Here is a 25,281-nt window from a genome sequence, read left to right as displayed (position 1 = left end):
CTCAAACCCAGAGGTCCACCTGCCTCTGCCTCCTGAGTGCTGTGATTAAAGGTGTGCACCACGCTAACCACCACAATTTGAAAAAAAAAATGTATACACACACGTTATATAGGCATAAAGTATCTGCAAGGATATACAGGAAGCCAGTAACATTATTTCCTAAGGGAGGTGACCTGGGCTAAAAGGCCAGTGTAACATTTTGTACCAAATGAGTTCTGTATACAGAACAGGTCTTGTTTGATGTGTCCAGGGCAGCTCCAGCAACAGGCCTGATTAGGGGTGTCAAGGGCCTGAAGAAATGGCACACACACACAGAAGAGCTGGTGGACTATCAGCCTGTGCACTAATCAGTGGACTGGGCCCTGGGATGGAGAAACCTCGGGACCCTGTAGTGCAGCTTATTGTTAGGCGGGTTATTGCACACAGCTGAACAAGGAGCTGGAGTTACTACATACAGATAACAAGGAAGCGGGGGTTTATGGTATATGCTGGATCAAGGAGGCTGGTTTAGCTAATCTCTTAAGAGCTCTCTAGGCCATAAACGCCCAGGGAAGGAAGTTATGGGGGACATTTTCTGCACACAGTCAACATCCACACTCACCACAAGAAGGCTTTGCCATCCCTCTTGGCCTCACCCTGGGGAGAAGGCTTTCCTATGGTCTGAGGCTATAGGGCCCAGGACATGGCTGTGTCCCTATCAGTGGTATACAGACTCCACTCACCTGGATCTTCCTTGGCTCCTCACAATTGCCAGTCCACATTTTATGTATGTGTGTGGGTGCCCTTGGTACATACATGTGAAGTCCAAAGTTGTCTTCCTTGGTCACTGTTTAACTGAAGCAGTCTCTTGCCAATTCTGGCTGGTCTAGTCAGCCGGCCTTTCCCGGGGACTGTCTCTGCCTCAGTGCTGTTGACAGGCAGGACTCCAGTCCTCCCCCCTGAGCAGTGAGCACTTTATCACTGAGCCATCTCCCCAGCCGCATGTGAGTGCACACGCCACAGTGTGCATGTGGGAATCTGACGACAGTCTGAGTTGGATCTCTCCTTTTCATGTGAGTCTCAGACATTGAACTCATGTCCTCAGCCATGGTGACAAGTTTTTTATTTAGTCAGCCATCTCATCAGCCCCCTCTAATTTTATAAATAAAAAAGCAATACTCTGTATCTTTAGTTTTCCATTTTTATTTTAAGAGATCACCTACATTTTAGTAAATTTAAAAAATATGTCCCCATTGATCAGATTTATTGTCCACTGAATTTGATTACAATTTTTAGGTTCAATCCTTAATAAAATAATTTATATTAGTATTTGGGATTGTTGGTGAGCTTTCTCATGGAGAAAAAGAAATCCAGGCAGCACCTAGAGCTGCAACATAGTTTTCTTCTGCTGATCCCTGGGCATTTCTGTTAGGTGGACTGAGTGATATCAACAGGGGTGGCTATACTGTGGCCAGGCTTTTTTTACTTTTGAGACAGAGTCTTCCTACACAGCCCTGGCTGGCCTAGAACTCACTATGTAGACCAGCCTCTGCCTCCCCAAGATCTAGGATTAAAGGTGTGCACCAACCACGCCTAGCTAGCCAGTCTCTAATTCAACAGTTATGATCTTTGACCCACTGCTCAATCCATTTTGAGATTTGGTTGATGTTATCCTCCAGCTGCTCCGGTTCATTACTGGGCAGCTGATGCACAATTTCTTCTCGGTAAGAGGCTCTGGCTTCCTCATAGAGAACTTGGAAAATCTCACACTGAATGTTGTCTTGTAGCTTCTTCTCGCTGTAACCCCTGGAAGCAGAGAGGCGAAGCCAACAGAAAGGTATTAACTATAGCTTTGGGAACAAGCTGGAAACTGGACACGTTGTGAATACATCAGAAATTACACAAAACACGTCTCATGCTCTCTTTGCCTAGAGAAAACAGACTAGCCACTGTATGACAGACTTCTTGGACATGAGGGCTAAACCAAGAATTATGAGACTAAGATTTGGGTTTATCTGAATCCCTTGCTAATTTATTAGCTGCTCAAATAATTACCAATCAATTGGCCAACAAACAAGGACCTACCCCAAACCAGATTCTTGGCTAAGAGACAAATAAAAGGATCCATAGCAAGAATTTATGATAAGACAGATAGATAGTATACACAGAGGAAAACATGGACTACCATACATGATTGGCTAATTCATCATAAAAATGTTATCTGTATTTTACCAATCCCAAAGGTAATAAAAGTAATTTATATAATATTTAGGCAGTATGTAAATTAACCAGCTAAGCCAGTTAAAAAGCTAAGGGGCCAGAGGACCACTACATGGCATCATGCCCTCCACTGCTGAAAAGCAACCAAGGTCATTCGGAGCCTTTGATAGCAATAAAAGAGATTTGTTGATAGCAGCTGAAGAACCAGCCCAACTCCATTTTGTTCCTGGAAGCCATTTGAACCTGTAGCTAAGTATTTGTTTACTTTAATTTGAGTTTCTGTTTCTCAGAGCTGGGCTGCGCCCCACCCCCAATCATAAAACAGTTTTGTAACAACTGCTCCAGGAAGATTTCCTTAGCTGCTTTGTAAAATCCTAACTGCCTGTTCTCACTTCTGTAGCCACACTTGCAGTTTTGCCCTACAAAGGGGTATGGGAAATTGGCTTGATGGTCTCATGAACCCCACCTTGATGTGTACATGAATCAAGCTTGCTTTAATCTGGCCATAATTTGGGTCAGTGGTCTTTATTGGAGTCTGTAGGATTAACAGTGTTTCCTTAACATCCAAGCTTCGGCAATCAGTGATCTTTGACGATGTGGCCATGAACTCTACTAAACAGGAATGGGCCACTTTAGCAGAAGACCTTGTACAGGGAAGGGCTATGATGCTGGAGATGATGTCATGTACAAGTGACTTTTCTGAAGCCATCCACTTGTAAGCCAGCTCAGCTGGAGCAAAAGAAAAAGTCAGGATTCTAGCAGTCCCAGGGAACCTTAAGCAGTGGAGGTTGGAAAGCAGACTTCACAGGGTGTGTCCCAGAACTAAGAAAATACAGGCTGGAGAGATCGCGCAGTGGTCAAGAGCACTCCTTGCTCTTGCAGAGGACACAGGTTCAGAGGTCTGACCTCTATGGGCTCCTTCATGAACACACACACACACACACACACACACACACACACACACACACACACACACACACACACTAAATATTAAAAATATAGCCAAAAAACAAACAAAAAAGAAAAAAAATTCAAGGCCGGGCGGTGGTGGCGCACGCCTTTAATCCCAGCACTCGGGAGGCAGAGCCAGGCGGATCTCTGTGAGTTCGAGGCCAGCCTGGGCTACCAAGTGAGTTCCAGGAGAGGCGCAAAGCTACACAGAGAAACCCTGTCTCGAAAAACCAAAAAAAAAAAAAAAAAAGAAAAAAAATTCAGTTGAGACATTCTGTCACTCAGAATACCTTACCTGTGTTTTACAAACGTCTTCAGTTCAGAATAACCATCACACAGGTTTACTTTATAGAGAACAAATAAAGCCGCTACTTTTCAAACAGAAAGTCTTCTCATGGTAGTGTCAGCCAACCTCATGAACCTGAATACAAGTTTATTTGCTTTGAGAACAAAATAAGAATCCCAGCACTCAGGAGGCAGAGGCAGGGGGATCTCTATAAGTTCAAGGCCAGCCTGGTCTATAAAGTGAACAGCCAGGGCTGTTACACGGAGAAACCCTGTCTAAGAAAAACAGCACCAAACAAAAATAGAATCACTTTTTTCTTTTCCTTACCTTGTTTCTAGTCTTTTGTACAGTATACTGTTATCTGTTCTCAACACAAACACTATATGAAACCAGCGTTCCGGAAAGAAATCACAGCCATGGTAATCAACAATAACGCCACCTTCTCTCATCTGATTCTCTAACTCATCAACGACCTGCAATAAACACACAACAAATAAAAAGGATGAATGGCCCTAAGAAAATGGCAACCAACTTTCCCAAGAAGTTCAACAGATGCATACTCCTCTGTTCAGTCAATACTTACCCTATCTTCATCTAAAATCGGACAACTGTATTCTTCATCGTAGCCATCATATAACTGCCCTACGAGAGATTTACATCAGCTTGTTAATATGTCCCAAGCAGCTTTCACCGATTTTCAGTTAATTTTAGATTTGAGGAAACACATCATTGACTCGTTCAGACGCAAGAGAGGGCACCGATCCAACAGCTGAGATACGTACAATAGCTACGACATGGTCGCAGACATAGAAAGCAATGTTGACAAACCGGAATCTTTTCTAGAAGAAAACCTGGGTATCTTAAAGTTTGTTTGCTTTGTGCTCTTGAGTCAGGGTCTCACCATGCAGCCCACCTTGACCTTGAACTAGGAATCATCTGATTTCAACCTCTAGGATTACAGGCATGTACACCATGCCCAGCACTGGCTGCTCTACTCTTCTAAAGGTCCTGAGTTCAAATCCCACAACCACACGGTGGCTTACAACCATCTATAACGAGGTCCAAAGCTCCCTTCTGGTGTATAGACAAAGCATTTGAATACATAAAATACACAAACAAAAATTAAGATTTTATTTTTAATTATATGTGTGTCCTGTGAGTGCAGATTCCTGAGGAGGCCAGAAGTGTGGAACCCATGAAACCTGTGTTACAGGATGCTGGCTGTAAACCACAAGGTAAGTGCCAGGAACTGAACTCTGCTCCTCCACAAAAGCCGAATGCTCTTTTTTTTTTTTTTTTTTTCAATACAAGATTTCTTTGTATAGTCCTGGCTGTCCTAGAACTAGCTCTGTAGCCCAGGCTGGCCTCTAACCAGAGATCTTCCTGCCTCTGCCTCTCAAGTACTGGGATTAAAGGCGTGCACTGCCACCACCACCACCAGCTATAATTTTTTTTAAATAAAAGGTTTACTTTCTACAACTCCTCCCCTCTAAGACAGGGTCGCACTATATATATCTGGCTGGCCTTGAACTCACAGAAATCCATCTGCCTTCCACCTCATCAAAGTTGGAATTAAAGGCCTTAGCCACCACACCTGGCTACAAGATTGATTTTTAATTATGTGTACACCTATGTCTAGTCATGTGCATGAGTGCGGGTGCCTGCAAAGGCCAGGGCCACTGGATCTCCATAGAACTGGAGTCACAGACAGTTGTGAACCACCCAATGTGGTGCTCTGAACTTGGGTTCTTTGCAAAAGCAGTGTGCATTCCTAATGTCCAGGCCATCTTTCCAGCCTTTATCTGAAAATTTCAAACATCAAAGTTGAAATAACTTTAAAGAGGGGGAGGGGAGAGCCACTATCAGAGTTTGTGAGGCTATTAGTGGAAGAAACAACATTTTGTTTTGTTTTTGATTGGTAGGAAAAGAGAATACATGGACGGACACTCTCACACACAGTAAGATTGGGCTCCAATCCCAGCATGCTGGAGGTAGAGGTGAGCAGATCTCTGTGAATTCAAGGCCAGCCCAGTCTACACAGTGAGTTCCAGAACATCCGGGACTACATAGAGAGACCCTGCCTCAAAACAAAACAATTAAAAAAAAAAAAACCAAACAAGCCAAACCAAACTAAGATTGGGTTCCAGATTAAGGTCAAGAATATAAACTTGCTGCTGAGGTGGCGCACACCTTTAATCCCAGCACTTGGGAGGTAGAGGCAGGTGAATCTCTGTGAGTTTGAGGCCAGCCTGGTCGACAAAGCAGGTTCCAGGACAGCTAGAGCTACACAGAAAAACCTTGTCTCAAAAAACACAAAACAAAAAGAATGTAAACTTACTCCAAGCAATCTCAGGTTCTTGCTTCAGGAAGGGAATCCCCCTTCCCTGATCTCACATTTTCATAAGGACTGGGGAAGAGGAGTTGATATCTTTATTTCTCAGAATCTCCAAAAGACATTCCTCTCAAAAGCTAGATAGTCTTGGACCTGTGGCTGTAGCTCAGTGGTAGACTCTTACTTAATATTCACAAGGCCCTGAGTTCAATCTCATATATTCAAGTGAAAAAAAATTGTTTTAAAAGACAGAGGCTTGAGAGATGGCTCATCAGTTAAAGGCACTTGCTGGTCTTTCAGAAGACCTGGTTTCAGTTCCCAGAGCTCACATGGTGACTCACAACTGTCTGTAATGCTGGTTCCCAGGGTTCTGACACCCTCTTCTGGCCTCTGTGGGCACCAGACATACCCATGGTACACATACATACATACAGGAAAAACTTATAGACATAAAACTGGAAAGAAAAAAAAAACTGAGTGGGAATAACTTAGTTGGCAGAGGGCTTGCCTATCGCACAGGAAGCCCTGGGTTTGAGTGCCAGCAATAAATAAACCAGGTGTGGTATCACGTCTAAAATCCAAGCACTCAGGATAACCAGGAGTTCAAGGTCATTCTTGGCTACAGAGCAAGTTATAGGCCAGCCTGGGACAGAAGAGACCCAGTCTCAAAATAAAACAACCATAAACCCACACCAAGTGCTGTCAATAAGTTTAAAATAACGAAAGCTGCTGTGAAGACAGGGCATCCTTGACCACATAGACAAGCATCCAAGGTCATCGGCTGCGGCAGCAAAGGGATGGATGCCATACTTAGGAACTACTTAATTCCTGTTCCCTAGGCATCGGTCACCTTTCTCATCGCTGTGACAAAATCCCCCACAGCAGGAGCAAAGGTCATGCTTTCAGGAGATGTCAGCCCTCATGGCAGAGAAGGTATGACAGAGCTGCTCCAGGCCGAGGTGGTGGGAGTCTGTGGCTGCCACTGTTTGACATGGTGACCGAACAGGAAGTAGAGGGGAGACAATAACCACCAAGGATAGCCCCTGTACCTCTGCCAGCCAGGCCATGTCTCCCGAAAGTTTCATAAACCCCAGTGTCACCATCTGGGGACATGAGCCTATGGGGCTGAAGAGAAGGCACTGTGGTTAAGAACGTCCTTCTGCAGAGGACCAGAATTGTTTCCAGCATCTACATGGGGCAGCTTCCAACTGCCTGCACCTCCAACTGCAGGGGATCCAATACCTCTGGTCTCTGGGGGTACCTGCACTCACATGTACACACTCACACACAGACACATACACATAATTAAAAATAATGAAAAATAAATCTTTAGTACTCTTTTTGATCTAAAACAGCAGGGTATGGTGACACACACCTTCAATTCTAGCACTCAGGAGGCAGAGACAAGAGGCTCTGAGTTTGAGGCTAGCCTGGTCTATTAGCAAGTTCTAGGCTAGCCAGGGCTACATAGTGAGACCTCGTCTCAAACAAACTCACAAATATGTGAGCCGGTGAGGGACATTTCAGACTCAAATTAGAACAAATGGAATTTACGAATATTTTTTTTTTAATATTTTTCACCTTCTTTTTTTTTTTTTTTTGTTTTTTTTTGTTTTTCGAGACAGGGTTTCTCTGTGTAGCTTTGCGCCTCTCCTGGAACTCTCTTGGTAGCCCAGGCTGGCCTCGAACTCACAGAGATCCGCCTGGCTCTGCCTCCCGAGTGCTGGGATTAAAGGCGTGCGCCACCACCGCCCGGCCAGAACAAATGGAATTTAAGAGGCTGAAGTCGAACAGGAATTAACTTTGCATCGTCTATAAGCACACAAAGATGGTAGACGGTATTCTGTCATAGTCCCCTCTCATTGTAGTTTCCTTACTCGAAGCTAACATTCTTAGTCGATTTCTCCTGCTGATACCGACATCCTTTTTCATCTAGTTCATGTTGTACTGCATGGAGACACTGAGCTCTTAGTTCTGATGGTGAGTGGACAGTTACCCAAACGAATCCAGGACAATGTTCTCTAGGGTCTCTTAAGCATCTTGCCTATTATCCAAATTAATCACCACTCTTCCATCCCATGTGGTATAGAAGCAATGCTGTTTCATAGTTGTTGTTTGTTATTTATTTTTACCTGATTAGTTTTCTGCTATGGCACAAAGAAAGCACCATCCAGAAGAATTGGCAGGGTCAGATACAGTGTATATTTCTAGGATGTGGGTTCTCTAACTTTGGGACTATAAACAAGTAAGACAAATTTGATAAGCAGAAACCCTATCTTCCTATTCACTTTATCTCTATCCAAGGCCCTCTCCTGGACTCCAGGGCATCAGGTATGCACAATGGTACAGACGTTACATACAGGCAAAACACCCACAAACATTTTTTTTTTTTTAATTTTAAAAAATTATATGCTTGGCTGGGGCAGTGGTGGCGCACACCTTTAATCCCAGCACTCGGGAGTCAGAGGCAGGTGGGATCTCTATGATTTCTAGGCCAGCCTGGTCTACAAAACAAGTTCCAGGAAAGGCTCCAAAGCTACACAAAGAAACCCTGTCTTGACACCGCACCCCCCCCCCCCAATTATACACACACACACACATGCTGTCTAAAATAGATGTACCAAAAAAACCTTTAAAATTAGAAACTTGTTTAATGTGATTTTTTTTTTTTTTCGAGACAAGATTTCTCTGTGTAGCTTTGGTGCCTGTCCTGGATCTTGCTCTGTAAATCTCAGAGATCCGCCTGCCTCTGCCTCCCGAGTGCTGGGATTAAAGGCACACGTCAACACCGCCTGGAGTTGTGATGTTTGATTTAAAGGTTTTCTTTAAAGATTTATAGGATGTATATGTATGCTTTGTCTCCGTGTGTCTGTGAACTACATGCATCCCTGGTGTCCAGAGGCCAGAAGGTGATGGATCCCCTGGAAGTGGAGTTACAGTTTGAGCTGTTTGTGGGTACTGGAAATCAAACCTGCATCTCTTGAAGATCAGTCGCTGCTCTTGACTGCTGAGCCATCTCTCTGGCCTCCTTTGATGCGGAAATGAAGGTTTTAATTTTTTATTACTGTGTATGTATATGATATGTTAGGAGAATATGTAGGGAATCAAAGCACATGGGAGCCTTGACACATGTGATTACCTGCAGAGCCATCTTCATTCCAAAATAAAGAGTGAGTATGTATGTATGTATCTTTCAAGACAGCGTTTTTCTGTGTAGCTCAGTTCCGTCTGCCTCTGCCTTAATTACTGAGATTAAATGCTCCATCATCACCGGGCTGATGAAGGATATTTTCAATCATGTCAACATATTTTAATGTAACAAGTGTAATATAAACCTTCAAATACTCATTTCCAAAATACTTTTATGACACAGCATGTACTAGTGATTGAAGAGATTAAATAAGGACACACTAGTGAACAGAATATATAAAGACAAATACAGTCTCTTCCCCCAAAGAATTTATAATAAACTGGAGATGACAGGTAAAAGTCTGGAAGTGGGCTTGTGTTGCTAGGGGAGGCTCAGTAGTGTGTGTGTGTGTGTGTGTGTCGCATGCATACGAATGTATGGGTGTGTACCTTTGCAGCGATTAGAGCAGGACACTGGGTGCCTTCCTCTATTGCTATTGGCCTTACTAACCCAAGACAGGGCTTCTCACTAACTGAAGCTCAGTTTGGAATAGGCTGGCTGGCCAGCAAGCTCCCATGACCTGCCTGTCTCCTCCACTCACCATCACTGAGGTTACAGGCACACGCAGCATTGCCCTGCTTTTTACCATGTGCTTGCAGACTAAGAGCTCTTTCCTACTGAGCTATGTCTCCAGCTCCTAGAGGAAGGAAGTACTTTCTAAGCAGAGATTTGAAATAGTCAGCTGGAGAAAGGATAGAGAGAACTGAGGAGACCATTTTAACCAAAGTAAGCAAGATAATCAAAGACCGAGAGCCTAGGGACCAGAGGAGGGAGGGTGAGCCTTTGACAACAATTAGAAAATAGTTTTAAGGGTCTAAGTAAGTTGAAGTCAGATCAAAACAGCCATTAAGATTGCATAAAGAGTTTAGATCAAGGAAAGAAAATCTTAAAGTATATTAGACATGAAATATGGTTATTTACATCTCATTTTAAAAAAACATTTTGTTTTCTGGGAAATAGTGAATTGGAGCCAAATCTGGAAGCAGCAGGGATCCTTTATGAAGATGACTTCAGAATTCTTGGTAATCAGTGACCACAGCCTGTACCGAGAGTTGTGACAGTAGAGGTGGGTTTTAAAGTTTGCTCCAAATTTCAAAAGAAGAAAATGTATAGTTTAGAACATTAAGAGGAAGCTGATTCTATAGTTGTTCATACACATGATGTTGTTTTGTTTTTCAAGACAGGGTTTCTCTGTGTAACCCTGACTGTCCCAGACCTTGCTCTGTAGACCAGGCTGGCCTCGAACTCACAGAGATCCACCTGCCTCTGCCTCCCAAGTGCTGGGACTAAAGGCGTGCGCCACCACCGCCCGGCTATTTCTCATCCTTTTCTAACTTCCATGAATAGTATCAAAAGAGAAGTGAGAGATATTAGAGATTGAGATTTCTCACAGGCGAGGCTGGGATCTCAGGTGGTGGATACTTACATGGCATGCACCAACCCTGAGTTTGATCTTCAGCACCAAATAAACCAGATGTGGGGGTGCACACTTATAATTGCACTAAGGAAGTACAGGCAGAACAGACGATCCTTGGCTATTGACTAAGTATCAGACCAGCCCAAGCTGCATGAGACCTTGTTCGAAACAAAACAAATCACAAGGGCCAGAGAAATGGCTCAACAAGTCAAGGCACTTGCTACCTCACCATTTGAGATTGATCCCCAGGGACCACATGGTGGAAGGTGAGAACTGACTCCCGAAAGTCCTCTGACCCCCATGTGTGCCATGGCAAACTCACACCACTGCAAATATACAAAGTAAGTAATGCTAAAAAAAAATTCTAGGCACAGCATCAGTGGCCAGGGAGATGGGAAAGGAGTACTACACAGGTTTTTTGTTTTGTTTTTTTTTTTTCCTCCCAGAGAAACTATGAGAAGTTAGAGACCAAGAAGGCCTGTGCAGAGTATATGTGTATGTGTGGGAAGTCAGAACCAGGAGGTGGTAAGAAGAATCAAGGATGACTGCAGGGCCTGCTCTTAAATACGCTAATTTGGAAGTTTAGACAGTTATGTATAACAGATGTCTATATTCCTTAGCTCAGGACATGTACAGCAGGAGCTTGCCAACTCCTGAGTTAAGAGTAAAACCAAGATTCTAACTGTGGAGTGAGTAGCTCTGTGGTACAGTGCATGTTTAGCATGTATGTAAGGACCTGTTCTATCTGAAATGAGTTCAATGCCTGGTATTATTCTGCCAGTCCCAGACCTATGTGCACCCTGGAGTTAGCCTTTATCAGGCTAAAGGCTAATAAACTGGGGGTAGGAAAATTCGGAATGCTAATAACATTAAAACAATTGTATATGAAGGAACATCAAGTGGAGAGTTATCTGAGGGAACACTGGATAATGTAAGCATTCTTACACTCCCATACTACTGAGCTTATTAGTTAGGAGAACTCATTTGAGCGAGAGTTAGGGGAAAATTTTTAAACTTTAAGGTGAGGTAGGGGTCTAGAGAGATGGATCAGTGGCTACTCTTCCAGAGGACCCAGGTTCAATTCCCAGCACCCACCTGTGTCCTACAACCATCTGTGACTCCAGTCACAGGGTATCTGAAGCCCTCTTCAGGCCTCCATGGGCACCAGGCACATGTGTGGTGCACTTACATACAAGCAAAACACCCATATACATAAAAAAAATTGGAAAAAAAAATGAGGTAGAAACTGAGAAATGCCAAGAGTTTTAAGTACAACCAAATACAACCAAAGGAATACTATTAAAAAAAAAAAAAAAAAAAAAGAACTGAGAAAATAGGCCACTGAGATAGTTAAATCTAAGCATACAAATGAAATAAATATAATTTAGTTATTATATGAAGAAATCTTGACTAGTCTTTCCAAGTAGGTGTCATGGTTACATAAATATGAGAAAATACCCTAAAAGTGACTTATACACAAGAGACTCTAAAATAACTATCTGGCCGGGTATGTTGGTACACACCTTTAATCCCAGTACTTGGGAGGCAGAGGCAGGAAGAACTCTGTAAATTCAAAGCCAGCCTAGGCAACATAGTTCCAGGACAGCCTGCACTACATAGAGAGACTGTGCCTCAAAATAATTAAACACCAGAAAACATTAGAGGAAGGTAGCACAATAGATGATATCAAAGGCTGTAACAACGTTAAGATGAGGGGAAAATTGCTTGTGAAAACATAACTGCCGAAGTACCAAAAATCAAATTGATAAATGACAATTTTATTTTTTATGCATAAAGGTTGATGAAAAACCATTACTAGTTCTATTAAAACTGAACATTTCAATTGGAAAGCATAGTACGTGTACTTATTAAATACCATTTTCTAAAATACAGATTTAGAACATCCAACATGCTTGTTTCATTTTAGTACAATGGATTCAAGACCAAGTATACATGTTACATGCATCCAGGCTAGATTACAAATTATCATAGTCATCATCATCATCATCATCGTCATCATCGTCATCTTCACGCTTTCTTTTCAGGGCATTTGCTGACTCATTGGCTGTATTTTGTGATACCATATTAGTAGTAATAAGGATGTTTTTGGACCCAATTAATGATGGATTGATCAGAACATTCTGAACTGTTGATGTTGCAGGAATTGAAGCTTTCACAGCAGGGGACTGAGAAGCAGGCATCTGCACTGTAAACCTCTGTCCTGTGAGGGACATTGGAGTGCCTACTTTAGTTGAGACAGACATGGTTTGTGGAGTTGGTGTGCCTAGTGTGGGAGTACTTGGTCTGCTAGAAACTGAACCAACACTTAACCGTGGAACTGTTATTCTTCCTGCAGGAGTAGATGCCTTTTTTTGTAAAGACTTAAGCCTATAGTTTGGGGCAGTTAAACAATATCTATCGGGTGGCAATCTAGGACCTGAATATGGCTTGATCAATGGCAAAGGGGTTTGATTTCTTTGTCTTGCAATATCTAATAAAAAATCTCTCGGGGGAGGAGAAGTGAACGACTGGTCGGCCCGGCACTGGATGGCCAATCGCACATCATCTGCATCAACAGTCGCCTTCTTAGCATGGCTTGAATATATTTTAGCATCATCTAGAATTGTGGTCACATATCGGAAGGCAAACTCCAACATCTGATTTATAACTCTTGGCTCATATTCTGTAATCCCCATATCCTTCAGGATTTGGGCCATCATCTGTGCATCTTTCGGCATGCTCTTGGGAGAAGCCATCTTGCCAGACTCCATGATATCCGGTGATCAGACTTTAGGTCATTTAAAAAAAATAGGGAAATTAGATCAAACCGAAATAGTTACTTTAGCAGCAACTGTTAGGAATTTAAAATTTTCAAATGTGTTAAAATTTTCAAAAATATATTTAAAATGTAAAACACCAATCTTTTTACTTTAAGCATACTTAAACTTCCCTTTGCTTAAAAACACTGAGTTCCTTCTCTGAATGTGGAATATAAAAAGATGACACAAATAAATTAAGTAATAAAAGATTAGGGGAAAACAGGGTAAAATCAGTAAAAACACTACTTTAGACTATCTGCAGTGAGCCTGGGCATGCAACTATCACAGTTAAAGTGACTGATTAAATAACATGATAGAGTTAATATCCTACTGCTTGAGTTCACAATAATCTGTCCTTCCTCAGAGATCAATATACTGTCCACACATGTTTCAAAATCACCCACAGCATTTTCCCTCCTCTTCATATTCAGCTCTTTTCTATCCAATCTCCTCACAGAAGCTATCCCAATTATTATTGTTCACAAACATTGCTAGTTATTTTGGGTTAGGGAAAGGGAAAATGTCCAAAATAACTATGCGATAGTACTAAGCATGTAGTGCTTTTTATTTCTTGCGTCCCCAGCAGAACACAACTTGCTTAATCCCAGTGTCTTCTGCTTCCTGGACCCTCTAGCAACACTTAGCTAACTTAGTACTGACACGCCACTACCTGACTTAACAACAAGAATCCAACATCACAGAGTCTCTTACCTTCCTGAGCTAAATCCCCCACATTAATGTACTTCAGTCCTGATCTTGATGCAAGTTCTTTGCCTAGTGTGGTTTTTCCAACCCCTGGTGTACCTGTAAAAGAAGCCACAGAAAAATACTGTCAAATACTACTTATTAGATGTCAGGCATGGTCTGCCCCGAAGGTTCCTAACTGATACAAAACTTTTCTTAATTAGCAATCATATATGAATATATACCATGATCTAATAAAAATCCCCCCAGAAAGCCTGGCATGGTGGTATATGCCTTTAATCCTAGCACTCAGAGGGCAGAGGCAGATGAATCTGTCAGTTCAAGACCAGCCTGATCTACATGGTGAGTTTCAGACAGCCAAGGATACAGAGAGACCTTGTCTCAAAAGCAAACCAAACTAAACCAAACAAAAAACTCTCCAGAAATAACTGGTTGTCAGTCTCTGTATCCTAATTTTCAGGGGTAAGATTTCAGCAATGTTGATGCCAATTCTGTCTGCCAACAACATGAAAATAACCAGCATAAAATAAAGCACCTCAAATAAACTACCATCATTTATTGCTTTAATGGAAAAAATTTAAGTAGTATGAGATATCTCATAACGACTGCTCACCCCTAACTCTAATTTAAACGTCCCCAGAAGGAACTACTGCAAACTAGTATCTTACTTAACTTTCTATGTGTTTGTGTCTACCTAAGGGATATAATATACTGCTCGGTATGGATTTAACTATGTGCACACATACACACATTGCATATATCCACACATACAGCACTAACATCCTATACAGCCCTTTGCTTTTCTCTTTTTTTATTTTATTTTTTGGTTTTTTTGAGGCAGGGTTTTTCTGTGTAGTTTTGGTGCCTGTCCTGGATCTCTCTCTCTCTGTAGCCCAGGCTGGCTTTGAACTCACAGAGATCTGCCCGCCTCTGCCTCCCAGTGCTGGGATTAAAGGCGTGTGCCACCGCCGCCCAGCCGCTTTTCTCTTTTTATAGCTAATACAATCATAGGACAATCAAAACATAATTTCAGCCATTCAAACTTATATAAGTAACTCAGATAAATCACATCTCCATATTCAGAAAAATAATATTTTCACTGGAATACAGCAATCTGAACCCTTGACTCAACCTGTATGAACTCTGTACTCAACATGCTTATTTTATTTTAATCTACAGACTTCTTATGGTGTAGCTCTTGTTTTGCTTTTAGAGAGGGCGTTGTGCATTCCAGGCTGGCCTTTAACTTCTAATCTTCCTTAGCATCCTGAGATAACAAACATAAATTACGCTATCCAGTTTATGTAGTCGTGGAGATCCAACCCAGGGATCATACCTACGAACTGAGCTACATCACCAGGGTCTCACTCTGTAGCCTACTGGCTTCAATGTCTTAAAGAAACCCCAAGACACTGTCTGTCCATGCAAATCAGATACCGTAAAACGTTCCTCCTAAGGACTCTTAAAGGCTAAAGCCTGCTTATGATTCATTAACAAAAGCTCCGCTTCCACAAACAGCATTCTTAATTTCTTTTTTGTACAAAGGAACGGCATCTACACCCATTCAATTTTTGTACGACTGGCCTACGATGCTATCAGATGCTACCACTTAATGTTTCCAGCCAGAGCTTCGAAGATCCAGAAGGGCTCCACCCACGGTCAGCTCCAGATCTTAACATTCCACGGCACGAGCGGCCACAGACGCTCAGAGAAGCCTTCACCACCGAAACAACAACAACAAAGCCTGCTGACACCCACCGAACGAAACTTAACACTTAATCGGTCACGTCTCTTCACCAACATCCAAGACCATCTACCGAAATCTTTTGGGAAGTGTTTCTCAGAAGCCGGGGGGGGGGGGGGGGGGGGGGCGGAAGATAAGGACCCGGAAGGCCCAAGGACGGAGGCACCCACCATTACCCCATCATCTATCTCCTATCGGCTAGAACGGCCAGGCCATTGAAGAACCCCAAGCCCAACCCCGACCGAGGACCAGCAAGCCCGTTCTCCAGGCGAAATACCAGATTCACAAAGACCCGGGTCCCTGGCGGGGCAGCGGAGCACGACCCGGCGGCCGCTCTCTCCTCCTCCTCCTCCTCCTCCTCCGGCTCGCCGCCGCGCGCCCGGCCAACCGACTTCGCCCCCTCCCCCGCGACGGTCGCGAGCGCCGGGTCCTGACGCGACAGCGACACGCCACGCCGCGCGGCCGGAGGCGCCCCGAGGACGAGCCCTCCGCGACCCCCGCCTCCCCCGAACCCGGGGACCTCCCAGCCACTCGGCACCCCCCCCCCCGGCCCGGCCCGGCCCGGCCCGGCCCCCGCCGCGCGCCCTAACCGGTGAGCAGGATGTTCGGAAGCTTCATAGTCCTCCCTCCCGGGGCAGCCAGCGCCTCCTCGGCTTCACGCGCCCGCCCGACGCGGAGCTCTCCAGGGAGGAGCCGGAAAGGGAGGGCGGGCGGGCGGCCGTGGGCGCCCGCGGCGCGCTCCCCTCGAGGCCCCGCGCGGGTGCTTCCCGACGCACGTCAGGTCCCCGGGGGCGCGCGCCGATGACTCCCCGGCCTTCGGCGCTACGCTTCCATCGAATGCTGGGAGCCGGGCCACCGCGCCGGCCTGCGTTTTGGGTCAGGCAGGACGCTGGACGCCTACACCACTCGCTCGGCCCCCCCCCCGCCCCGCCCCTCCGGCTGCGTCGCGGAAGCGCCGCGGGTCAGGAAGGTCCCCGGGAGGCGGGTCCTCCTGGAAGCCTGCGGCGGAGCTGGGAGGGCTGGGCCGCTACCCTTCCGCAAGGGAGTAGATCTTGGACTCCTTCACTTCGTTCCGCCCACGAGGGGACGCGGCTCCGAGACAGTAAGGCGGCCGCGGCTTCGGCTATGTTTATCCAATGTCCTAGAGGCGTGAGGCCAGCTTCGTCTTCACGCCTACCTGGGCTGTCCTCCCGACCCGCCCTCCCATATGGACTGGTGTAGGATGTGGGTGTAGGAGGAGCCCTGGTCTGGAGCGGTGATGTGAGGTGTCAGTTCTGCTCGCTGATGGTTGCGGAATTGCCTAGGACTGATGTGTGTGCTTCGTGTCCCCTGTGCAGTGTGTGAGGTGGAGGGGGACAGGCTAGGGAAGAGTCCTGAAGGTCTTGTTTATGTCCAGCCTATTTTACGAGCCTGGTACCATCTGGGACAGTTGTCTGTTTATTGAAGGAGGAGATTGTCAGTCTTGTTTTCAAAGAGTCCAGACCAGTAACATCATTGAGTATCTTTTATTTAGACAAGTGCAAATTTTTAAGTAGATGTTCTTGTTCCCTTTGGAAACGTCAGGCTCTAATCTTAAATGATATAAGGGGAGAGGATTTGTTTTATTAGGTGGGAAAAATTTTAAGTGTGTGGGCTTGTGTGTGCCTACAACCCTAAAATAGGCCGGTGCACCTTCCAATATACAGGTTTATCCAAAGTGAGTAATGAACCCAACTTCATTGTGTTTTTGTAAATCCACCGTACTCTGCAGCTTGATTTGAAATAAGAATTCCAGCATGAGGGCTGGAGAGATGGCTCAGCGGTTAAGAGCACTGATTGTTCTTCCAGAGGACCTTGGTTCAATTCCCAGCACCCACATGGCAGCTTACAACTGTCTGTAACTCCAGTGCAGGCAAAACACCAATGCATTTGAAATACAATAAAATTAAAAAAAAAAAAAAAAGAATTCCAGCATGAGCCGGGCGGTGGTGCTGCACACCTTTAATCCCAGCTCTTGGGAGGCAGAGGCAGGTGGAGCTCTGTGAGTTCAAGGCCTGCCTGGTCTACAGAGTGAGTTCCAGGGCAGCCAGGACCGTTTCACAGAGAAACCCTGTCTCGAAAAACTTAAGAAAAAAAAAAAAAAAAGAATTTCAGCTTGAAAACTGCTCATAATGGGATTAGCTTTTCTTTATAACAAAAGTTAAGTTCATAAATATGTGGTTTTCTATTTCATCATTGAGTTTATGTGAAAAACTTATTATACCACCACAGATTGATTATTAAATAAAATTGTAATCATTTAAACTAAAATTTACTTTAGGATTTTAACATATTTACTCTGTTTTTTTTTTTTCATTAGATCTTGAGCCCCTATTATGTGGCTGATTGCACATTTAAATACTGATTACTATAATTCTGTATTTACAGTTTTTCCTAATCTGAGATGTTTTTATTCTTTTCCCCCAGGTAGATTATACTTCGTTGTACTACAAATTGTATGCTACTGATGGGAACTATTAAAGTTTATAATGTCAGAAACTTTCCTTAGACCAAAGGTATCTTCCACAAAGGTATGATATACATAAAATGGCCTTGTAGTAATTGCCTAAAGACAATGACAAAAGGTTATGTTTGGTCTCAGTGACTAGTGATGGTCCAATGTCTGTTGTAATTAGTGATCTAGAATCTGGTAATAAGCTGTAAGACAACCAGAACCTTAATTCTTTTTTTTTTTTTTTTTTTTTAGTTTTTCAAGACAAGGTTGCTTTGTGCCTTTCCTGAAACTCACTTGGTAGCCTAGGCTGGCCTCGAACTCACAGAGATCCGCCTGGCTCTGCCTTCCGAGTGCTGGGATTAAAGGCCTGCACCACCACCGCCGCCCAGCCAGAACCTTAATTCTAAACAGAGTTTCTCTGTGTAGACCTGGCTGTCTTGGAACTAACTCACTCTGTAGATCAGGCTGGCCTCTGTTTCCCGGAGTTGCTGGGACTAAAGGCTTGAGCCATGATGCCCAGTTTTGTTTTGTTTTTTTTAAAGATGTATTTATTCATTATGTATACAGTGTTCTGCCTGCATGTATGCTTGCACTCCAGAAGAGGGCACCAGATCTCATTATAGATGGTTGTGAGCCACCATGTGGTTGCTGGGAATTGAACTCATGACCTCTGGAAGAACAACCAGTGCTCTTAACCGCTGAGCCATCTCTCCAGCCCATGATGCCCAGTTTTGAAAAAGCATTTGTAGTCCCAGTTACAAAGAGTAGCACTCTTGAATAGAAGAGAGAGAAATGTGTGTGGTAATTGGTTAGCTTAGCCACAGGCTCTACCTCTTAGAAGTCATGAAGTTCAGTGTGTCTTTTGTTAAGCAAGATAGGAATTTGGGTGTGAGAGGAGTCCAAATAGTGTCATACGAAAGGCAGCTGGGAGCTGTTTCCCTAAGGGTGGCTCCAATTATTTGATGATTTCAAGTAAATTATGTAACTTTGCTGTTTTTCTTTCTCATGGTAGATGGAATTAAGAAAGAAAACTATAGTCAGGCAGTGGCAGCACACACCTTTAACCCCAGCACTCAGGAGGCAGAGGCAGGTGGGTCTCTGAGTTGGAGACTAGCCTGGTCTACAGAGCGAGTTCCAGGACTGGCACCAGCGCTACACAGAGAAACCCTGTCTACAAAAACAAAAAAAGAAATAAAACTACAAAATGTATAAATAACATACAAATCAATATTCTTATCAGAAAGTTTAGCATAAACCTGTTTTCATGTACTTAAATACAGAAGAAAGAAAAAAATTTTAGTAACATTGCCAGTCTCTTCGGCAAAGAAAAAAATGATTCAGCTGGTTATGACTGCATTTTTTTTTCTCCACAACTTTGTGTTTCTTCTTGTGATAATCTTCCTGACCTGACAAGAGTGAAGTGTAAATTAGCATTGATAAAGCAGTTATCAGCCCACAATTTCCCCAGAAGCCTTGTTTCCACCTCCAGTTTTGGACTCTGTCTTTAAGAAGAGCATTATCTAACAAAGAGTTCACAACTGTAATTAAGTCCCTCCTTTGTTTATCACTCTCCATCTTAGGGGTCAAGACTGAAGCCAGGGCCTAGTGATGCCAGGCGAGCATGCTACTGCTCAACAATGTCCCTGACCCAAGCAGAGCACCTTTGAAGAAAATAAGACCGTGGTTCTTCCTCATTATTCAGGCAGGAAATTTCAAAAGTCAGGTGACAAGTTAGATTTTTTTTTCTAGATTTATAATAGAATATTAAGAAAATCCATTTTTAAAAGTTTCATTTGTTTGGTTTTGAGTTTTTGAGATAGATCCTTATTATGTAGAGGAGGCTATCTTCAAACTTGCTGCCATCCTCTTGTCTCTATCTCTCCAAAGCTGGACTGAGAAGTTTGTCTGATCATACTCAAGACATTTTAAAAAATTTCATTATCTGAAAAACCTTCTTAGTACTGTTATTTTTGGCTAAAATTGCTCAATTTAACTTTTTTTTTTTTCCTTCAAGACAGGATTTCACTGTGTAACAGCCCTGGCTGTCCTGGAACTCATCTATAGACTAGGCTGGCCTCAAACTCACCGAAATCCTCCTGCCTCCACTTCCTGAATGCTGGGATCAAAGGTGTATGCTACTTTGCCCAGCTTTTACAAAATTTTTTTTTAAGAAAAGTAAAAGAAGGAAACATGGGGAGGTTAGCACTTTCTTTTTGTTTTTTTTTTTTTTTGAGACAGGGTTTCTCTGTGTAGTTTTGGTGCCTGTATCTTGCTCTGTAGACCAGGTTGGCCTTGAACTTATGGAGATCCACCTGGTTCTGCCTCCCGAGTACTGGGATTGCAGGCGTGTGCCACCACCGCCAAGCAAGGTTAGGACTTTCTATAGCCCAGAAAATATGGACTAGAATGCATGGACTGATCTGCTGTTGCAGTATTCTTTCTAGATGTTTCTGTGAAAAAGGTACCACCTTCCCAAGAGAGCCTGTCTCCCTTATTAAAATGTTGACTGATTCATGCACTGAAAAGAAGTACAGTGCAGTCATAAGTACCAGGTACAGCATTAGGATTCCTTACCTTTATCTTTACAAAGTCTTAAGACAATATGGGCTTAATACAGTTCCTCCTCATCACTCAGGAGGCAGAGGCAGGAAGATCTCTATGATTTCAAGGCCAGCTTTGTCTACAGAGTGAGTTCTGGGACAGCCAGGACTACACAGAAAATCCTGTGTCAGAAAACCAAAAATAAAAAAATTTAAAAAAAGAAGAAAGCAGCCGGGCGATGGTGGTGCACACCTTTAATCCCAGCACTCGGAAGGCAGAGCCAGACAGATCTCTGTGAGTTGGAGGCCAGCCTGGTCTACACAGCGAGATCCAGGACAGGCACCAAAACTACACAGAGAAACCCTGTCTCAAAGAAACCAAAAAACAAACAAACTAAAAAACAAAACAAAAATGCACAAGGTTTCATGTATCTCAAGCTGGCCTCCAACTTGTATGTGTCAGAGGACGACCTTAAACCTTTTTTTAGTTATTTATTTATTTTTATTTTACTTGCATGTAAGTCTGTGTGAGGGTGTCAGATCTTGGAGTTACAAACAGTTGTTTTTTTTTTTTTTTGGTTTTTCGAGACAGGGTTTCTCTGTGTAGCTTTGCGCCTGTCCTGGAACTCACTCTATAGACCAGGCTGGCCTTGAACTCACAGAGATCCGCCTGGCTCTGCCTCCTGAGTGCTGGGATTAAAGGCGTGCGCCACCACCGCCTGGTTTACAAACAGTTGTAATGTGGGTGCTGGGAACTGAATCCGGGTCCTCTGGAGGAGCAGTCAGTGCTCTTAACCACTGAGCCACCTCTCCAGCCCAGACTTTAAACTTCCAATCCCCGTGCCTCAATCTCTTGGTGTGGTCACCAGGTTCATGGAAGGCTTGCTGGGAGTCCAACCCAGGGCCTTCTGCAAGCATGCTCTGCAAGCAGTCTGCTGACGGAGCTGCGGTCCCATTCCCCAGATGTCCTTTTAAAGGAAGTAACCAGGCCTTTTTTGTAAAGGGGTTGTGACTTTCTAAAAACTGAAAAAGCGCCGGGCGGTGGTGGCGCACACCTTTAACCCCAGCACTCGGGAGACAGAGCCAGGCGGATCTCTGTGAGTTTGAGGCCAGCCTGGTCTATAGAGTGAGTTCCAGGACAGGCTCCAAAGCTACCAGAGAAACCCTGTCTCAAAAAAAAAAAAAAAGAAGAAGAAGAAGAAGAAGAAGAAAGCAAGCAAGCAAAAGTTGAAGAAGTGCTGAGTGTGGTGGCAGCATGCCTGTAATTCTAGTCCGTGAGAGGCTGAGATAGGAGCAGCTCCAGTGCAAGGCTGTCCTTGGCTGCAATATGCCTTCTGGGTCAGCTTGAGCAGGACCCTGTTTCAAAGAATGCTGACAGGGAGATAGACCATTTGTAGGACTTGAAGGGTTATAATCCCATTTCTAAAGTAGTTCAGTTGCATAGGGACTAGGTATAGATTGTAGTAACTGTAGTCTCCTTTCTTTGCAGGTAACAGACTGGGTAGATCCATCGTTCGATGATTTCTCAGCGACTGCTGCTATCACTACTATCACTGCTTCATCTTTAGCTTTGAATAATTCCAGTCACAGAAGAAAAAGTCTGTCCTCCACATTAGAAAGTAACAGATTGCCGGCTAGAAAAAGAGGAAAGCTGTCTCCTTTAGAACAGATTTATGGTGTAGAAACTTCAAAAGAGTATCTGTCTGACAATGAGCCATGGGTGGATAAATATAAACCAGAAACTCAGGTACGCATTGGAGATCATACAAAAATGCCTTTGTCATTTTAGGATGGATGAGCATGGATAGCAGAGAAAGATGTTTTCAGTTTTATTCGTAAGAATTTTTTTTTTCTTTTTTGGTTTTTTTGAGACAGGGTTTCTCTGTGTAGATTTGGTGCTTTTCCTGGAACTTGCTCTGTAGCCCAGGCTGGCCTCGAACTCACGGAGATCCACCTGCCTCTGCCTCCGAGTGTTGGGATTAAAAGTGTGCACCACTACCGCCTGGCCTCATAAGAATTTTTTAGCTTGCTGTTTCTTTAATATCATTACTCAGGAGACTGGCAAACCTAGTGAGTTCAAGGCCAGCCTTGTCTACACAGCAAGCTCTAGGAAAGCCAGGGCTATAAAGAGGGACCCAGTCACAAAAAAAAAAAAAAAAAAAAAAAAGGTAAAATTAAGTAGAAGAAAAATATATATGTATTTTAATGTTTAAAGGCTGTGATACTACCAAGTTATTCTGTAGTTATACTATCTTTTCTCTGTCTTTAACCCCAGACTAGAATTTACAGATGGGGTACCCTTCTCTGTCTCCCCCCCCCAGAATATAATGCTGAATAATATGATAACAGACATTAAAAAATTTAAAAAATTGCCGTACAGTGTATGGGCATGAGGGTAGGTTTTTTCCATAATAGCGTAAAAATTGAGCGTCTGGAGAAAGATGGCTCAGCAGTTAAAAGCACTGGCTGTTCTTCCAGAGGACCCAGATTCCATTCCAGGCACCCACAGGATAGCTCACAACCATCTGTAAGTCCAGTTCCAGTTTGATACCCTCTGGGTGTACCAGGTATAATGCATTAATATACAGATGTGGGCAAGACACCCATACATATAAAATGAGTAATATGAAAGAATGAGCTGATGAGAAGGCTGAGAAGGGTACAGGCAAGCACATGTTGGAAGGAGAGAACAGACTCCTGCAAGTTGTTGGCAACCTCCCCCCAAAAAAACAAATAAATGTAAAAAAATGTAAAAATTTAAGTATAATCAAAGGGCCCTATTGTTATAACAGAGCACATTACTGTTTTGCAACTACTTTTTAATTTATTCATTTTTTATTTTATATGTGAGTGTTTTGCCTGCGTGTATGTATGTGCACCGCTAGTGTGCCTGGTGCACATAGAGGTGGAAAGTATCAGATCCCTTGGAACTGGAATTAAAGATGGCTGTAAATCACCATGTTGTGCTGGGAATCAACCCAGGTCCTCTGGAAGAGCAGCGAGTGCTTCTGACTTATGAGCTGTCTCTTCAGCTCCCGTTTGCAGCTTTTGTTCACTAGAATGTTCATATTAAAAGGTGCTGACAGGATGTTACAATGTTTTTAATCTCAAATTTTTATCTTAGCATGAACTTGCTGTGCATAAGAAGAAAATTGAAGAGGTTGAAGCCTGGTTAAAAGCTGAAGTCATAGAAATGAAGCCAAAACAGGTAAATTAGTAAGCAATGCATTAAAAATATTTAGCATTATGTGTTCTCTGGCTTACAAGATGTTAATCTTTTTTTCTTCCTCTTTCTTGAGACAGAGTCTCACTATGTAGCCCTGGCTAGCCAGGTTGGCCTCAGGCTAATAGAAATCTGACTGCCCCTGTCATCAGAATGCTGGGATTAAAGATAGGCTCACTATGTAGCCCAGGCTTCTCTGGAACTGATTGTGTAACCTAGCGTGGCCTTGAATTTATGATCCGCCTGCCTCATCCAAGTTCTGGGATTATAAACATGAGCCACCTTGCCTTGCAAGAAGCTTTAAAAGGGGGCTGGAAAGATGGCTTAGTGGTTAAGAGCACTGGCTGCTCTTGCAGAGGTCCTAAGTTCAGTTCCAAGCAACCACGTAATGGTTCACAACCATCTGTAATGAGATCTGGTGCCCTCTTCTGGCCTGCAGCCATATATGCAGGAAGAACACTGTATACATAATAAATAAGTAAATCTTTTTAAAAAAAAAAAAAAAGCTTTAAAAAAATTGTTTATCTATCATGTATACCTTTGCACCAGAGGAGGGCATCAGATCCCACCATAGATGGATGTGAGCCACCTTGTGGTTGCTCAGAATTGAACTCAAGACCTCTGGAAGAGCAGCTAGAGCTCTTAACTTCTGAGCCATCTCTCCAGCCCCAAGAAGCTAGTTTTTTATGATCACTTTGTTTATATTATCTTCATATTACCTTCAACAAAAGTTTCCTGATTTGTTATTTCCATCCTCTCTAATAAAAAAGTCTCTTCTGGGAGCCAGGAGATGGTTCAGTGGGTAAAAGCTCTTAGACAACCCTAGTCCATATAGTAAGCCAATGGAGGTGCTAGTGTTTTTAGTACATCTCATTATTTCACAGTAAAGCAAGCAGGGAATCTACATAGTAGTGGTTTAAAAAAAAACAACTAACTATATCCTTTAAAAAAAAAAACCCTATTTATACCTAAACCTAACTGTTTAGTCCTCAATAATGTTAACCTGATGTTTTGTTTCACTTCCTTATTCCACAATTATTCTTAGCCCCTCCTTTTAAAGTAGTCTATTTTCTCTTCCTCTTGATCTGTCTTTTAAAATTTGAGGTCATATCTTTACAATATACCCCTCCTTTTTCTCTTAAGTCTTATATATTAAATTAAAACTGACATTTCAGCCAAGTGTGTTGGTACACGCCTTTAATCCCATCACTTGGAAGTCAGAGTCAGGAGAATCTCTTGAGTTCAAAGCCATGCTGGTTTACATAACAAGTTCTAGGCCAGCCATGACTACATAGTGAAACCCTGTCTCAAAACAACAACAGGCAGGCCAGTGGTGGGTGTATGCTTCTAATGCCAGCACTCAGGAGGCAGAAGCAGGAGGATATCTGAGTTCCAGGACAGC

The 25,281-nt window shown here is 43.3% G+C and overlaps 3 protein-coding genes across 4 annotated transcripts in view; 1 reads left to right on the top strand and 2 right to left on the bottom strand.

The window, feature by feature from the left end:
- Window positions 1-1,166: 1,166 nt before the first annotated feature.
- Ak6 (adenylate kinase 6) lies at window positions 1,167-16,385 on the bottom strand. The gene is made up of 5 exons (XM_052743360.1): window positions 16,234-16,385; window positions 13,906-13,998; window positions 4,020-4,078; window positions 3,764-3,909; window positions 1,167-1,785 (listed from the first exon to the last, which is right to left on the bottom strand). Exons 1-5 carry the CDS (start codon window positions 16,259-16,261, stop codon window positions 1,593-1,595), a joined length of 519 nt encoding a protein of 172 aa, XP_052599320.1. The 5' UTR covers window positions 16,262-16,385; the 3' UTR covers window positions 1,167-1,592.
- Taf9 (TATA-box binding protein associated factor 9) lies at window positions 12,133-16,256 on the bottom strand. 2 transcript variants are annotated; one of them, XM_052743358.1, is made up of 3 exons: window positions 16,234-16,256; window positions 13,906-13,998; window positions 12,133-13,163 (listed from the first exon to the last, which is right to left on the bottom strand). In XM_052743358.1, exon 3 carries the CDS (start codon window positions 13,144-13,146, stop codon window positions 12,352-12,354), a length of 795 nt encoding a protein of 264 aa, XP_052599318.1. In that variant the 5' UTR covers window positions 13,147-13,163; window positions 13,906-13,998; window positions 16,234-16,256; the 3' UTR covers window positions 12,133-12,351. The 2 variants fall into 2 exon arrangements, with proteins under 2 accessions (XP_052599318.1, XP_052599319.1); XM_052743359.1 differs by lacking the exon at window positions 16,234-16,256 and adding an exon at window positions 15,921-15,944.
- Window positions 16,386-16,626: 241 nt separating the features above from the next.
- The window catches only part of Rad17 (RAD17 checkpoint clamp loader component), a 30,833-nt gene continuing 22,178 nt past the window's right edge, over window positions 16,627-25,281 (top strand). The window contains exons 1-4 of the mRNA XM_052743357.1: window positions 16,627-16,745; window positions 18,089-18,192; window positions 22,146-22,403; window positions 23,781-23,864. Coding sequence (XP_052599317.1) covers window positions 18,151-18,192; window positions 22,146-22,403; window positions 23,781-23,864 — 384 coding nt within the window. The 5' untranslated portion in view covers window positions 16,627-16,745; window positions 18,089-18,150. The remainder of the gene's footprint in view (window positions 16,746-18,088; window positions 18,193-22,145; window positions 22,404-23,780; window positions 23,865-25,281) is intronic.

This window comes from Peromyscus californicus, unplaced genomic scaffold (assembly GCF_007827085.1).
Source record: "Peromyscus californicus insignis strain IS unplaced genomic scaffold, ASM782708v3 Scaffold_18__1_contigs__length_77618521, whole genome shotgun sequence".
Classification (NCBI taxonomy): Eukaryota; Metazoa; Chordata; class Mammalia; order Rodentia; family Cricetidae; genus Peromyscus; species Peromyscus californicus.
The sequence above is the reverse complement of the archived record's forward strand: the minus strand, read 5'-3'. Positions and strand labels throughout refer to the sequence as shown.